The sequence below is a fragment of the Chrysemys picta genome, chromosome 8 (genome assembly GCF_011386835.1).
Source record: "Chrysemys picta bellii isolate R12L10 chromosome 8, ASM1138683v2, whole genome shotgun sequence".
In the NCBI taxonomy this organism is placed as follows: Eukaryota; Metazoa; Chordata; order Testudines; family Emydidae; genus Chrysemys; species Chrysemys picta.
In genome coordinates this window covers 61165458-61180498 of record NC_088798.1, presented here as the reverse complement: position 1 = coordinate 61180498, position 15041 = coordinate 61165458, and the positions used below count along the sequence as shown (strand labels likewise).

General features: G+C 44.6%; 3 protein-coding genes across 14 annotated transcripts in view; 2 read left to right on the top strand and 1 right to left on the bottom strand.

The window, feature by feature from the left end:
* KLHL20 (kelch like family member 20) overlaps positions 1-11820 on the top strand; it is a 47925-nt gene extending 36105 nt beyond the window's left edge. For 2 of the 8 annotated variants that reach the window (XM_005304243.4, XM_042851254.2), the window contains 3 exons: positions 668-748; positions 10369-10404; positions 11520-11820. In XM_005304243.4, coding sequence (XP_005304300.2) covers positions 668-748; positions 10369-10404; positions 11520-11547 — 145 coding nt within the window. In that variant the 3' untranslated portion in view covers positions 11548-11820. Of the gene's footprint in view, positions 1-667; positions 899-1350; positions 2510-3288; positions 3338-6699; positions 6761-10368; positions 10405-11519 lie in introns of those variants that run through there. The other 6 variants (XM_065555688.1, XM_042851255.2, XM_065555687.1 and 3 more) reach the window with 4 other exon arrangements.
* CENPL (centromere protein L) lies at positions 4793-14850 on the bottom strand. Of its 3 annotated transcripts, none has more exons than XM_005304241.4 (5): positions 14717-14850; positions 10856-11032; positions 8657-8908; positions 7003-7545; positions 4793-5174 (listed from the first exon to the last, which is right to left on the bottom strand). In XM_005304241.4, exons 1-5 carry the CDS (start codon positions 14738-14740, stop codon positions 5103-5105), a joined length of 1068 nt encoding a protein of 355 aa, XP_005304298.1. In that variant the 5' UTR covers positions 14741-14850; the 3' UTR covers positions 4793-5102. The 3 variants fall into 3 exon arrangements, with proteins under 3 accessions (XP_005304298.1, XP_065411763.1, XP_005304299.1); XM_065555691.1 differs by having other exon boundaries at positions 14670-14744; XM_005304242.4 differs by lacking the exon at positions 14717-14850 and adding an exon at positions 12938-13058.
* Positions 14851-15041, top strand: part of DARS2 (aspartyl-tRNA synthetase 2, mitochondrial) — a 39621-nt gene continuing 39430 nt past the window's right edge. For 2 of the 3 annotated variants that reach the window (XM_065555685.1, XM_008166546.4), the window contains exon 1: positions 14851-14991. The gene's annotated coding sequence lies outside the window, so the exon portion shown is untranslated. Of the gene's footprint in view, positions 15021-15041 lie in introns of all 3 variants that reach the window. The other variant, XM_024103774.3, reaches the window with a different exon arrangement.

Genomic DNA, 15041 nt, shown 5'->3' with positions numbered 1-15041 from the left:
GGCATTAGTGACAGTTACTGAAAGAACTCCACTGTCCTATTTCTTCCAGCAGACTGTAACTGCATCAGCACATAGAGGAATATGCAGCTGAAGCAGGAAATGAGAGCTGATAGGCATCAGATTTCCATATGAAATGTGGGCACTGTTTCAGTATCATAGCATGGAGAGAACAGATGATGTCTGAAATGCATTATACATTGGTCTGTTCAGCTGTGTGTAGTATAAAGCAGATATGAGTCTGAAATTAGCTGTGCACCATGTAGAAGATTTACCCCCCTGCTCCAGGGTTGCCCAAAGCATAGCCAGAGGGCCAAATGCAGCCCACAGAGTTGCTGCCCTCTGTTCCTGTAACTACACAGGAGCAGAAAGGAAATTCAGTGCAGTTTTCTGATGCTGGAAGACTGGAAGCAAAATAATTTGCTGTCCGCATCAAGGGAGATACATATGTGAGCAAATATGGCTATTTACTTTAGATGTATGTGTGTGTGTATAGATTGGGGACCCCTGCCTTACTCATCAGACAGCTTAATCACAGGCATCACCTGAAATGGAGACCAATAATTGTGCTGAACTATACATGCTGCCTACGGAGGCTGTTTCATGCTTTTATCAGAGAAGACAGTGCATTAAGAGCCTAAGCAGTATGACCGACAACTTTTCTTTGCAGGTTGTATGGCGGAATGAACTATCGTCGACTGGGAGGTGGTGTAGGTGTTATCAAAATGACACATTGTGAATCCCATATATGGTAAGCGTCTAATGGAGGGAAAGCCCTTGGTTCTCAATCCTATACAAACTGAAGAGACTTACTGACTCTGGAGCTCTGTGCGGCTCTAGTAAAATATAGATCCACCTTAATTCTTTGCTGGTGCCTCTTTCTATGGAATTATAAATAAAATGACTTTTTGAGCGCACATCCAATGGGAGACCACCTTGTCAGACTCCAGGAACCATCTACTACAACTAGAAGCTTTGCTTATGTCCATATTTTTTTCTAAAGTCTCTTGGTTTTTGAATAAACTGAACTGTAAAAGTTACTGTAGCATAAACAATGACCTGGGACTGCAAGCTGTGCCAGGAGTCTGGCAAAGAGGAGGGCCTCTCCTCCTCCAGCAGTGGAAATGGCATCCATGCAGTGGGTGAAAGAGGAAAGTGATACTGAAAATAGTGCTTTTGCCTTATTTACAGAGAGCTTCATTTAAAAAAAAAAAGTACTTGACCAGAAAGGTGCCACCTTTGCACAGAAGCTTTTCTGAGTGCAGAGTATATTTATTTTTTCATTTAATTTGTATCATGTATTTTCTTTGTATCACTCACAGTGAAAGATTCCATCTCTTTTAATTTTTTGAGATTGAGTTCTGACAGGCTGAAGGTTGGGGCAGGGCTACATCCTGATACTTCTGGACGCTGCTGCGCCAAGCCACTTGGGCCTCTTAGAGCACAGGAGCTGTGAAGATTAGTGCTCTGAGCGTCTGGTCGGTTTTTGGGGCAATGAGAAGCAGGACTGGAACTCCCATCTCTTTGCTGAATTACTGATGCTCAAAAAGGAGGTTGGAGATGAAAGTTGAAAAATAGCTAGACTCCAAAATTATGCATTTTTCCAGTGTGTGGTACAAAGGTTCAGGATCTATGTCTTTCCTGTATGTGAACCTTATGAGAGCACTTATTGCCATTATCAATTCTTGTCTCTGCTCACATGGGAACCACTTGTTATTTTTGGAGAATCTAGAAAGATATAGTTACAATTTCCTAGCACTCGCCCCTATTGCAGACTTGAAATAGCTCCTGCTGAAAAATGCTCTGGTCAGAATCAGCTTAGCTCCCTACCCGTCTCTCTCCTGTTTCTTTATAATTCATACTGGGGAACATTAGGATAAGGATCAGATGGTACCTCCCCTTAGTGAATTTGTATGCACTTCCTTATGTTGGCTTTAGAGCTGGAAAAGGTATGAGGCCTGTTTAATAGATTAATAGAGGAGATGGTGTGCAATTGCATTGTGAGTAATGGGGTATGTTTTAGCGAGTGCAAAAGCTGGATGGCAGAGTGCCTCCATGCTTTGAGCAAACAAGACAAGTTGGCTGTATTGTTAAGCTCCAGAATGAGAGAATGTCATGATGCAACCGAGGTAACTTTGTGGCATACCTACTAAATTAGAGATTTGAAAGGGTTGGAGGAATGTACATCTTTGATATTAAGAGCAGTGCTAACATCTCAGTATGGTTTGGTTCCTATAACTCAGCACTTTAATGTGCTTGAGAATGTAGAAAAATAACACTATGCTAACAAAAATGGGTCATTAAACAAGACTTTTTTAACAAAAACAACAACAAAAAAAGCTCCTCAACGGTTGGCATTCTTGTGTTTACATTTGAAGATCATTTGCACCTTTACAAGGAAAAACAAGTATTCTGTAAACAATTGTTTACATGTATCATTTATGCTTTTTTCTAGCATGAGTAACTTGTATAAATAGCAGTGTTACCTTAATAAATTTCTTTTATGCTGTTATTTATTGCTTGTTCTTTTTGTCTAAAGCAGCAGCAGGAGGAATAACTTATGGTTTAATTTTATGCTAATTTTGCTTCCTTTGACTTCAAGAGAAACAAGAACAGGCCCATTTCAACACCTCTAACAAAAGCAGGACACACATGAAATTCTCATAAGCTGTTACCACTCTCCAGTTAATTTATAGAGGCTCATTGCTGCTCCAGCTTTAGGGCATAAACTGATCTGCAAATGGGAGTCAGGCAGAACTACTCTCCCCCTACCACACAGTATAGTATTTTTCAGTAGGGGTTTGACACCTTCCTGAAGCATTGGCCCAGTAAAGACAACATACTGGACTGAACAGATGGCTGGCTGAAGCAGTTCCTAAGCAAAACTGACTTGTAGCTCTGCTCGTTGGGTGTCTGGCGGGGGGGAGGGGGGAAATGGCACATGCATCCTTTAGCCTAGAAGTGGATTGTTCAGGACCCAGCTATTTGTCTAGAGGGAAAGGTGGCCCTGATAACAGAAGCTCAATCCAGCCCTAGTGTAATTCCACTGATTTGCAGACAGGCATTTACTTTAGCACACTTTCCTAGAACTACGGTTATGTAACACTGAACATATGGAAACAAAGTTATTTAGCAGGTGGTTGTAGATTAAATACTATTTTCAAAAGTGGAAGGTGGCTGTAGATCACAGGTACACCACATTGATCTTTCTTTCAGTGTTTCTTTGTCAAAGCTGGAGTGAATGTGGGCTAGTGTTAGATTTTTGTATTAAATTCAATATATTTATTTCAGATTTTATAATGACCATGCAAACAAGAGAGGGATTTTGGTATCCGAGAAGGTGAGAGAGTCTTACAATTCTGGGATAAATGTACTAGTTGGATCTTTCTCCTAAACTGATCAGCAGTGCATGTTAAGTCATTGGATTTCAGAATAAAACTCCTCAATATAAACAGGAACTGCTTCAAGCTGCCAATCTTTATATCAGTTTTCAGTCTCTTGCCAAATACAAGGCCTAAAATGTACTTTTTTTTTTAATGAAAACTTAGTCCCATTTTTTTAAATCTTGGCTTATGAAACTGCTCTGGAAAAAATATCAATATTTAGGTACCTTTCATCCAATAGCAGCCATGGATCAGTGGGAACTGGCGAGTGCTCAGCACTTCTGAACGTCAGGCCTCATAAGCACCTGCCTGCTACCGGTAGTTGTATTATAGAAGCACCTAGGAGCCTAGTCATAGCCAGTGTGCCATGATCTGTACCACAAAGTATTTAAATATAGACAAATTCCAGAGTAGGTGAGGTAGTCTTACTGCCCACTTAAAATCAATAAATTAATGGAGATAGGATATCTCCTAGAACTGGAAGGGACCTTGAAAGGTCATACGAGTCCAGCCCCCTGCCTTCACTAGCAGGACCAAGTACTGATTTTGCCCCAGATCCCTAAGTGGCCCCCTCAAGGATTGAACTCACAACCCTGGGTTTAGCAGGCCAATGCTCAAACCACTGAGCTATCCCTCCCCTGTATGTACCAGTCAAGAGGTAAAGAATAAGATTATTTAACTGAACTAGCATAGATTGTGGCACGTAAAATCAGCGTGATCAGAAAACTATTTTCACATTGCTTCAGAGCCAGTACATTCAACAGCAAAGTCAAGTAAGAGTGAAAGAGGTTGACACTCTTACTTGACTTTAGCTTCACTGACAAAGGAGGAGAGCAAAACCTTCTCTATATACTTGCAGGGTGGGGGGGAAAAATCTCATTTTACCTTACAACACCTTAATTTGTACATTTTAAACAGCTATATTAAATGTAGCCAATATCCCATTTTGTAGTTAAGGAAACAGGCATCGAGGTTAAGTGAGTTGCTTAGGTCACTAGTAGCAGAGCTGGAAACAGGAAGCTTTTCCTTCAAATGCTCTGATACCAAGGCCATACTGATTCTTCTGAATAGTTCACTGTTCACTCAACAAACATAGGGGAGTGCTTTTGAACCTTGCAGAAATTAATCCCAACAGACAGGCTTTTCTGCCCTATAGTACATGCACCACCCTCCTGCACTACTGTGTTGGCATCTAGGCCAGTGGTTCTCAACCAATTTACCATTGTGGGCCGCTTATGCAGCTTTCTCTGTGTTAGGTGAGCCACATCCACACAATATATATACTACCTGTATGGCCCTGAGGATGTCACATAGGTTGCAGCTGTGTGCTGATTGAGAACCACTGATCTAGGCTATGGAGCAGGACTAGTGTTCCAGCTCATGCCTGACCCTTTAAATGATACTTGAAGCCATTACAAAATGTTACTTTATTGATGTGACCTTTTTATTATAGCAAAATGTGCATCTATATTTTCCTCCTATGGCCCTCTTTGCTTCATTACCCATTGTGGATGTCACTCCAGGAACAAATGAGGTCAAATGGAACTAATATGCTTTCACTTCATGGACTGGAGTTTTGTGAGGCTAAAAAAATCTGCAGGAAAGCCAGCTTTCTGCAGTCAGTGTCTCTCAAACATGAATCTACTGCAGATGGACTTAATGTGATCCAAGCAGAGCATCTGTAATAAGTTTTTTAGGACAGCAGGTATAGTGTACAAGGTTTCATTGTATCTGTGAGATTGCCAGCTCTGTCAGCAGCGTCAACACTCCTATTAGGTGCTTGCTATGTAAGATCTGGAAGGAAAAAAAAAAAAACCCATTAGTTGTAGTCAGAACAGAAATACAATAAGCTATTTAAGTCACTGATGACAGTTGCCAATGTGTGTTCTACACATTTAAATAGCAGAGTGGAGTGAAGGATTTGCCCTATGGCTTAATCTCATCACCATGGTACTTTCCCTGTTTCTTTGCAGGACTCCTCCTGTTAGGACAGTAGCCTTCATGTACACCCATCTCCTCCTCCTCTACATGGGGCCTTCTGATCTTCACTCCCATCTTGGGGAAAAATCAGCAGCTCAATGGACACTCTGCTCCCACCTCCTTTTTGAAAGAGGGAGAGAAGTCCCAGCCACTCCGTCCCCTCACTTCTCCTTCCTCTCCTAGGAAGAAGCACCAACAATTGACCACTCTGCTCTTCCACCCTCCTGCCAACTCTCTTTAGCAGTGATATCTGATGATTCGTTATTCAAGCCAGGCCTGACAAGTTATTATTGAACATTTATATTGCTGTAGTGCCTAAGGATCATAACCGGGTTGGGTCACATTGTGTTGAGCACTGTACAAATTAGCATTACCTGCCCTAAAGAGTTCACATTCTAAAAAGGTCTCCTGTGCTTTTTCCTACCCACTAAATGAGGCAGAGTTCCTATAGTCAATGGTTAAATAGGCCAAGCAGCCATGAAATGAGAAAGATACTTCTTAAGATTGGCAGCACCCATTTGGCAACGTCCACATTTAAAACATATTTCTTAGCTATGTTGCTAGCACTTCAGATCGTTATAAACGAATCAATTTTTAGTATGTTTTTTTTAACTTTTCATTTCCCAGCATGGACAGTGAAAATACACTAGTCATTACCATGTTATATATCAATCCCAACATTGTGCTAGCACCTAAATAAGACTAAGATTTTGTCTCAGATATTTTTAGTAAAAACCATGGACAAGTCATGGCCAATAAAGAAAAATTCAAGGAAGCCCGGGAGCGGTCCATGACTTTTACTAAAAATATCCATGACAAAATGGGCAGCTCAGCGGTGGGGTCCCCACACCACCCGCAGCAGCTGGGCAGTTGCAGGGGCCCCGCTGAGTTCTGGGGGCCCCTGGCACCCAGGAGCTGCAGAGTACCCCCATCGCCTGGGGCAGGGGGACCCTGCAGCTCCCTGCTCCTGGGGCTAAAGTCACGCAGGTTGCTGAAAGTCACGGATTCTGTGACTTCTGCGAAAAAATCGTAGCCTTACACATAAATACCTGGGGATTTTCTTAAAACTTTTTTTTTTTTTTTTTTAATATCAAAAAAGTCAATTGTCGTTTCTATTGGCTGTAGGTTTTGTATAAGTTTGGGATTTTTAAATGCAAATTTTAGCCAAAATGAGACAAAGGCTGTCTTTGTTCTGTGCTTGTACAGCGCCCAACACAATGACTGGGGGTCCACTACAATACAAAATGTTGGCTGCACAACTGCCAGATGTGCTGTGGAACACACTAGAAACTAGTTATGTCTGGCAGAGGCTGAAATTTTAATTGATTTTATTTTTTAGGGGGAAATCAGTTAATGAGAATCAAGTACACCTCTACCTCGATTAACGCGACCCAATATAACACGAATTCGGATATAACGTGGTAAAGCAGTGCTCCGGGGGGCGGGGCTGCGCACTCCAGTGGATCAAAGCAAATTCAATAACGCGGTAAGATTTTTTTGGCTCCTGAGGACAGTGTTATATCTAGGTAGAGGTGTAGCTCCAACTTGAGGGGCAGCTCTTTCTGGCCAGGTAGTACTATTTTAATTATACTAGCTAGAACAGTGTTAATCAAAACCTCATAGTTGGAATTCAATTTAGTACCTTTATATTCCCATCACAGTGTGCTGAAGCTATAGATGTAGAGACTTTCACCAGTCTTGTGGCTGACAAGTGGATCTTAAAGTGTCTATGGAAGTGAGAGTAAAGGCAGTCCATAAATAAATTCACTTCTTCTTGAGTAACCTCCCCAGGAGTTTTTTGCACTGTGTCCCATAAGGCTTTTGCATCCTCAGGGTGTATGGCATATGAAATGTCCAGAGACTGGGGAATGCAGGGCACAGAGAAAACAAGTTCTGTTGCAGCCATATGACTATCCACTTTGCAACCAGTCCACATAGCAGCCATCCAGGCAAGATTGAGTGGGCTGATGGTTAAACGACTGAAATAACAGTCAAAGGTCTTCTGAAACCAACTGCCAACTATGGCTGTGTAACTCTCTGCCCCATTTGCAAGGAACAAAGATAAACAGGTAAAATCCTCTGGTACGCTCTCCAAAAGATCATCTCCAGATATACAGCAGAACCAGCCTGACCACACCACTTTGTTTTCTGCATTTTCAAATGGGAGCTGAGATCTTGATGCAATCTAAAAGAAAAAATGTCTGCATTAAATCTCCAAGTTCTAGAGTGCATTTGACAGTTCTTACCAGAGTGAAATGGATTCTAATAAGAATTGCTAAAGCACAAGAATTTCCCCCTGCTATACCATTTTAAGAGTAAGAAATCAGAGGGAGTCAGCTCCAAATCAGTGGCTTGATTTTCAGAGGTCTTATATGGGTTTTGGTGCCCAATTTAAAGATTTTGGCCCAGCCAGAACCCTGTTTTGACACTGCATTTCACTGGTTTCTATGCCATTATACCACTTTAGATATCTTGACTGTTTAAAGACAGTTTTTGCAATTCATCTATTATGCCTATAGAGGACCTGGCTCCTCCCACTGAAGTCGTGGAAGTGTTGCCATTTACTTCAATGGGAATAGAAACAACCCTTAAGTCTACATTAGTGCTGCTTAATGCAGCATTTGCATTGTGCATTAATTTTCCTACAATAATTGCAGTACAAAATGTTGCACTTCAAAATAGCATCTTTCCTCTGAGGACCTCAGAGTGTTAATAGGCCTTAACTATGGCAGGGAAGTAGCATTACATCCATTTTACCAATGAAATTAAATGACCTGCGCAAGATCCTACATCAAGTTGATGACAGAAGAGAGAGGGGAGGGATAACTCAGTGGTTGGAGCATTGGCCTGCTAAACCCAGGGTTGTGAGTTCAATCCTTGAGGGGGCCACTTAGGGATCTGGGGAAAATCAGTACTTGGTCCTGCTAGTGAAGGCAGGAGACTGGACTCTATGACCTTTCAGTGTCTCTTCCAGTTCTATGAGATAGGTATATCTCCATATATTATATTATAACTGAAGAGTGTCAACTCTTACTTCTGTGCTCTAACTATAACAAAGATTTGTTCCCAAGTCTATGTTTGAATGTATCAACAATTTATGAATAGGTCCATGAGGGTGTTAAAAACCGACAAGAACCATATTGGTTAAAAGCAAAGGGATGCAAAAAAAGTTCAAATCACAGGATACATGAAAATTACTATAGTAGCAGCCATAAATATTTCAGCATGTTACAGTGAGGAAATTCAGAAGTGTTAAGACACCCCATTGCTATCAACGTGCTAGCTGCAGCCCTTACCTGGACAAGGATTGCAACCTGGTCTTGATCCGTACCTTTCAGTCCTAAAAGGGTGGACAAAGTCACTTTGATACCAAGATCATTGCCCACTTCTACAGCAAGTCCTTTCTGCTTTTCAGCAGCAACAAAGGCACTCAGAAGTCTAGAATACTCCTTCAGATTGCCATAAGAGAATTTGTACATGGGGGTCACACTATATAAGGTCCATTGTTTGCGTAGAAGGAATGCTATCTTCTGAGGATCCGCATTTTCCTGGAATCAAGAGAACAGTATTCAGTTTTCTAGGCCTGCCCATAATTTCTGTAATGAAATTGAAGAAACACTTGTACACTGCATCAAATATACAGGCTAATCAGTTGTGTTTATTCTATTAGCTATTTTTCCTTAACTTGTCAGCATTTCTTTACTGTAAAGTATGTCCGTGAGCACTGCTGAAGGACTGAACATGACAATGATTTTCCTAATTAGAAAATAGAGGTGGAGGATACCAAAGTCATTGTCCTCTATCGTCCCAGCTACAGCAGTCAGATATTAAAGACTGGATTATAGTAGCAATGTTCTCCAGAATACAATCCTGGCTAATTTTTAAGAAAGATATATAGTGAATCCTAGCAACATCCACAGAATCTAAACTTTCATTTCAGAAAAGTTAAGTTTCTAGCTTTAGGGTTGCAAAGATACTCAGTTCAGGTTTGGAAGGCTGATAAAGACACATTCAGTGCTGCCTGTGTGCAGAAGACAGTTTGAGTGCCTCTGCTGCAGTTCATAGCTTTGCCAAGCTAAAGCACAGTTAAAACAGACCAGAGTTGTCAGTTTTCATTGCTGCTAGCGGACAGCAGTGGAACTGACAAAAATTAGCTTAATTTCACTTGCTGCAGTTTGGGTAAGCTGTGATCAATAAAAGGGGCAGACAATGAAGATGTTCAAGGAGCCAATGGAAAGAATAGAGTAGGACACGCATACCCGTCTTGCAGCATAAGGAAGGCAGAGGGAAAGATAGCATATGGGAGACTCTCCACCCACTGTAACAGCAGCTAGGAGGCTCCAAGACTGGGGTAGTTGGGAAGGGAAGCCCATGAAACAGACTGCTCCTCTTTTCCATCAGCCAAAGGAGCCTTGGATGAGAGCTTTAAATTTAATCACATCCCAGAACAATCAGGCAAAGCCTGAGACTAAATGTGCGAATCCCCAAACATGGTCCAGAAATTGCAGCTTAGTAGCTGTCCCAACACCCTTCCCTTTCCCAGTGGCTTGGCAAGGGAAAAGGAAAGAACTGCCTCCTCCCACCCTTCCTCACACACACTCCTTTACATCTGACTGGCTAGTAGTGTCAGTCCTGTAGCTATTGGATGTTTGGGTGGAGAGGGGTGCATATGCACATGAATGTGTGGGTGGGAGGGAGGGCGGGCGGGCATGGGAGAGATGGCGATATTGATGAGAAATTAGAAAAAGTACAGCAAAGAGACTTGTTCAAGAGTAGAGAAATGTACAATGTAAAATACAGTGAAGAAAACAGAGTACACTATGCTGGAAAAGAAAGTAAAGAGAAAAACACTGAAAATAATGCAGGAAGATGTATACCGTGATTATTACAGAAAAGATGACAGATAAATTATTACATATCTTGCATTGGTTGTTTTAAAAAATTGTTAAAGACAGTCAGCAGTATCACAAATAATACAGTACATAACTTGTATTCCTTTAAATTGCAGGGGAAATGGCTTATTCTTCAGGCCAGTAAATATTTGGTGAGTGCTTCATACTGTTTTGAATGACTTAAGTGAAAGAATTTTCTCCGGTTTTCTTAAGTTATTTTACAGTATAGAAAATGTCTCCCCACAAGGAGAATACATTCCTGGAAGCTTTTTTTTTTTTTTAAATTAGTTTCATTGCATTACTCTTAATTCTACCCGTCAGGTTTGACTTGAAACTAATTAGCAAAGTACTTTATATATTTTAAAGCCCATTCCTTTCAGGAAATGCATGATGAATATCCAAGCAATTGCAACCTAGGAGAAAAGCCATTATATCAAAATAGAAATTACTCTGAGAAATACAATTGACATCATTAGTGACGCAGCATACAGATCTATTCAACGACAGAATGGTTAGATAAAGCTGTCCAATAAGATGTGACAGCTGATTTAAGATATGAATAGAGACATTTTCTTTAGTTATATTAAACTACTAAAAGCCCACCTGTAGTAAAGATGTTTGTGGAATTATTCTCCTAGTTGGGCTCTGACCAAACAGGGTGTGTGTCCTGATGAATGTCAAACCTCTTGAGAAACGTGTAGTACTTGTAAAGTTGATTCCAGTCTCTGCAGTTTTTCTTCCTAAAGGGGTCATGCCCCCAGAATCAGGAGTATCCATATCCTGTGCATAGAAAGAGCCCAAAGACTGAAAACTTGCTAGTCAGGATGGAGTGATTTAAATTATTTATTTTCAATTAAGTATTTGTAAATCACTGATTCTGATCACAGTGAGCCTTTGTAAAACTAATTCAAATTGATAAACTAAATTATAAATGTTTCTTTCTAATTCAAATGCCACTACTGGTAGAGTCTCATTTGATTTTTTACAGAACTGCTATAGGCAAGAGACAAACATTGAAACTTAAGGTGTAGTTCCTGCAGACTCTTGAGCAAGTGCATAACTTTACTCACATGAAAGGAACTAATGTACTTAAAGTTTAGCTCGGACACTTGTGCACATGCTTAAGTTGTAGTTTTATTTTAAAAGATATTTTAATAGCATGAAATCGAACACTGAAGCAATTTTGTTTTGAACTGACAATGAAAAGTTTATTAGAGGGACTGCATACAATGATTAACAGAGATATTATGAATTGTTTTATAAACAGGCCAAAATGTTCAAAAATGGGAGCCTAGAAAATTAAGCTTCTGAGCCCATGCTTTATGATGGAATTTTCAGAAGCACCCAAGTGACTTAGAAGCACAAATCCCATCGACTTCAAACTGCGAACCCCGATGGAGTCTTAAAAAAAAGCAACCAAAAAAGCAAAACATGCAAAGCACCTTATTTGTGTTTCTATTCTGTTTAGGTCCAGTAAAGAATAGACACAACTGTACATTATTAATTACTGAGTCTGGGGGGAGGGGAGGAAGAACCCTACACAAATAAATTATAATGATTTATACATGTATATGTGCATATTTATTTGTTTTCCCTAAAATTAATTAAGTATTTTAGGAAAAATTGTCAGAGTGGCCATCAGCAAGAGTTGATGGCCGCACTGAGGCCACCCAAAAATTTATAGTTATACCAGGGGTTATCACAACATCAGTCACACACCCCTGAACAATGTAGTTATATTAACATAGGTCTGTAGTATAGATCTGGCCATAGATTCTTCACCTGGGGTATGTCTACTACACTACAAGCACCACAGCTGTAGCCACACCGCTGTAGTGCAGACACTTAGGGCTTGGCTACACTTGCTAGTTAGAGCGCATTAGAGCTGTGGGCGCCCTAACTCACGACCCGTCCATACTGGCAAGGCACTTAGAGCGCCTGGACTTTGCAGCTGGAGCACTCCTGGTAATCCACCTCCACGAGAAGCATAATGCTTGGTGCGCCTCGGCTGAAACACCCCAGCATCAGTGTGAATGAGGTGTTGCATTACTGTGCTCTGATTGGCCTCCAGAAACGTCCCATAATCCCTTAAGTCAAGTGGCCACTCTTGTCACTGTTTTGGAATCGCTGCAAGAATGCGGATATGCCCTTTCAAAGCTCCGTTTCTGACAGCTGGCATGCTTATCTGCTCCAGGACAAAGCAAACCATTACTGTGGAATGCTGGGGGGGTGGGGGGGGGCGCTGCTGCTCTCTGAACTTACAAGACAGCATGCAGACATGCTCTCAGCCCCCAAAAAAACCACTCTCTCCCCCCCCCCCCCCACATACACACAACACACTCCCTGTCTCACTCCACTCCACCCCACCCATTTGGAAAGCACGTAGCAGCCACTTCCATGCTGGGATAGCTACCAAAATGCACTGCTCTCTGTGACTGTTGCAAGAGCTGCTAATGCAGCCACGCCATGCTTGAATTTGACAGCATAGACACACTGCAGCGCTTTCCCTACTGCAGTCTCCAAGGGCAGGTTTAACTCACAGCGCTTTACATCTGCATGTGTAGCCATGCCCTTACTACAGCGAGGAAGGCATTTTTCCATCACTGTAGTAAATCCACTGGCCTAGCAGTATTTACAGTGGCGCTTAGATAGACTTAAATCTCTTTGGAGTGTGAATTTTCTCACCCATAAGTGAAATCACTAGATCAACCTCTGTTTTAGATGCAGACCAGGGTGTTGGTGTCAAGTACCTGCTACAACAACAAATGCTCGAAGTTACATTCAGGAGGGAGGTGGAAATGTTCCCAAACCCAACAGAGAATCCTAAGCTAACACAGACCTGCCCCCAAACTGTCACATCTTCAACCACCCTAGTAATGAAAAGTTTCCTACATAACTCCCCCGACCTCCTTTTTCAATGTAGTGAACTCAGCTTAACGTTCATGCCTGTGAAAGATCTTGTAAACTATGAACTATACCCTCCCGCCAGTCTGCCCTGGGTTGTAAGGGGGGGGCCTTTGTCCCCTTCGTGTCTGTTACAGGCCCCAGCACGCTAGTGGCAGTGGATATAGCGGGCTGCAGGTAGGAGCGTAGCTAGGGGAAGCAGCCGCTTCCCCTCATCACATTTTTCAAAAGCAGCGCCTGCCGGGCAGGCGCTGGGCTCCTGCAGGCAAGGGGGGGCGGGCAGCACGGCCGGATTCCGGGGGCGGGGGAGGCGGGCGCGACCGGAAGAGCGAAGGGGCCGGCTCCTCGGTCATCACGCCCCACACTCAGCGCGGCCCCAACATCGCCGCGGCCACCTCCTGCGGCGGCTCAGGGCTTGGCGGCCGAGCGCTCCGCAGCTGGCGGGCAGATCCCCTCTCCCCGGCAACTTCCTGTTTCCCTCGGCCTGGGCAGCCCGCAGCTTCCTGCTTCCCTCGGCCCGGGCAGCCTAGCATTAAGATCCCGCCCCTTGCTAATGCTGGGCTGCCCGGGCCGAGGGAAGCAGGAAGTTGCCGGGGAGAGGGGATCTGCCCGCCAGCTGCAGAGCGCTCAGCCACCGAGCCCTGAGCCGCCGCAGGAGGGGGCTGCGGCGATGTTGGGGCCGCGCTAAGCGTGGGGCGCGATGACCGAGAAGCCGGCCCCTTTGCTCCTCCGGCTGCGCCTGCCGCCCCCCCAATGGCTCCTCCGGAGTCTGGCCATGCTGCCTGCCCCCCCTGCCTGCAGGAGCCCAGCGCTGGCCCAGCAGGCGCCGCTTTTGAAAAGAAATACTGGGCTGCCCAGGCCGAGGGAAGCAGGAAGCTGCCAGGGAGAGGGGATCTCGCCAGCTGCTGCCCGCCCCACTGCTCCACTCCCCCCAGCGCCCGGGAGAAGCGAGCAGCGCCCGCCTGCCACCCCTTCCCCACACCGCCCCAGCCCCTCGGGGGGAGGGAGGGAGGGCGCAGCATGGCTGGAGAAGCCAGCAAGGGGGGGGGGGGCGCAGAGCGGCTGGGGGAGGAGCCAAGGGGGGCGTGGCCAGAGGAGGAGCCAAGGGGGGGCGCCTTTTTTATGTTTGCTCCCCCTGCACTTAGAACATGGCTATGCCACTGGCTGCAGAGGGAAGAGGGAAGGGTTAGATCTAACACAGCACATGGAGGGTGGCAGATGCTCCAGCCACTGCTCCCTGCACACGTTCGCAGCTGGTTGCTCCAGGATGGGTGGGGCTGAGAGCCTGGTGCTTCCCCAGCGCGGGGCCGGGCCCTGTCATGCCGCACGGGGAGGACAAAGGGGGTCGCTAGGGGTAGTGCTCCCGGACGGCTCCCCCGATCTCCGGCTCCCCATTCACGATACCCGGTGGAAGATCGGCCCCCCGCGCCAGGCAGCTCAGCGCTATGAGCAGCCCGCCGCCAGCGCCCCGGCTCCTGCTACCGGGCGGCGGGGAATACATCATTCTCCGTACGTTAGACACAGAGCGGTGGGCCTGCCCCGCAGACACCGCGCTCTCACCTGCCGCCGCCCCGATCGCCTCATTGCGGACTCAGCTCTCGCGCGCTCCGTCAAGATCGTTTGAATCCTCTTCCCGGCAGCCCGTGCGGCAGGAACACCGCACGCGCGTGAGCCTGAGCCTAGAATCCCGTCACGTGATGCACAACTGCTCCGTCGCCATGTTTAGTGCGGGCGGGGAGGTGCCACCCGCTTTCGTCCTAATCAAACGTGGTGACGAATGCGACGGTGGCCGGATAGGGACAATTGGCGAGATTTGCGGTGTCGCGATCCCTGAGGTAGGACCGAGCCTGTGCGGAAAGAAAACGTGAGGGAGGGAGAGCGGTTG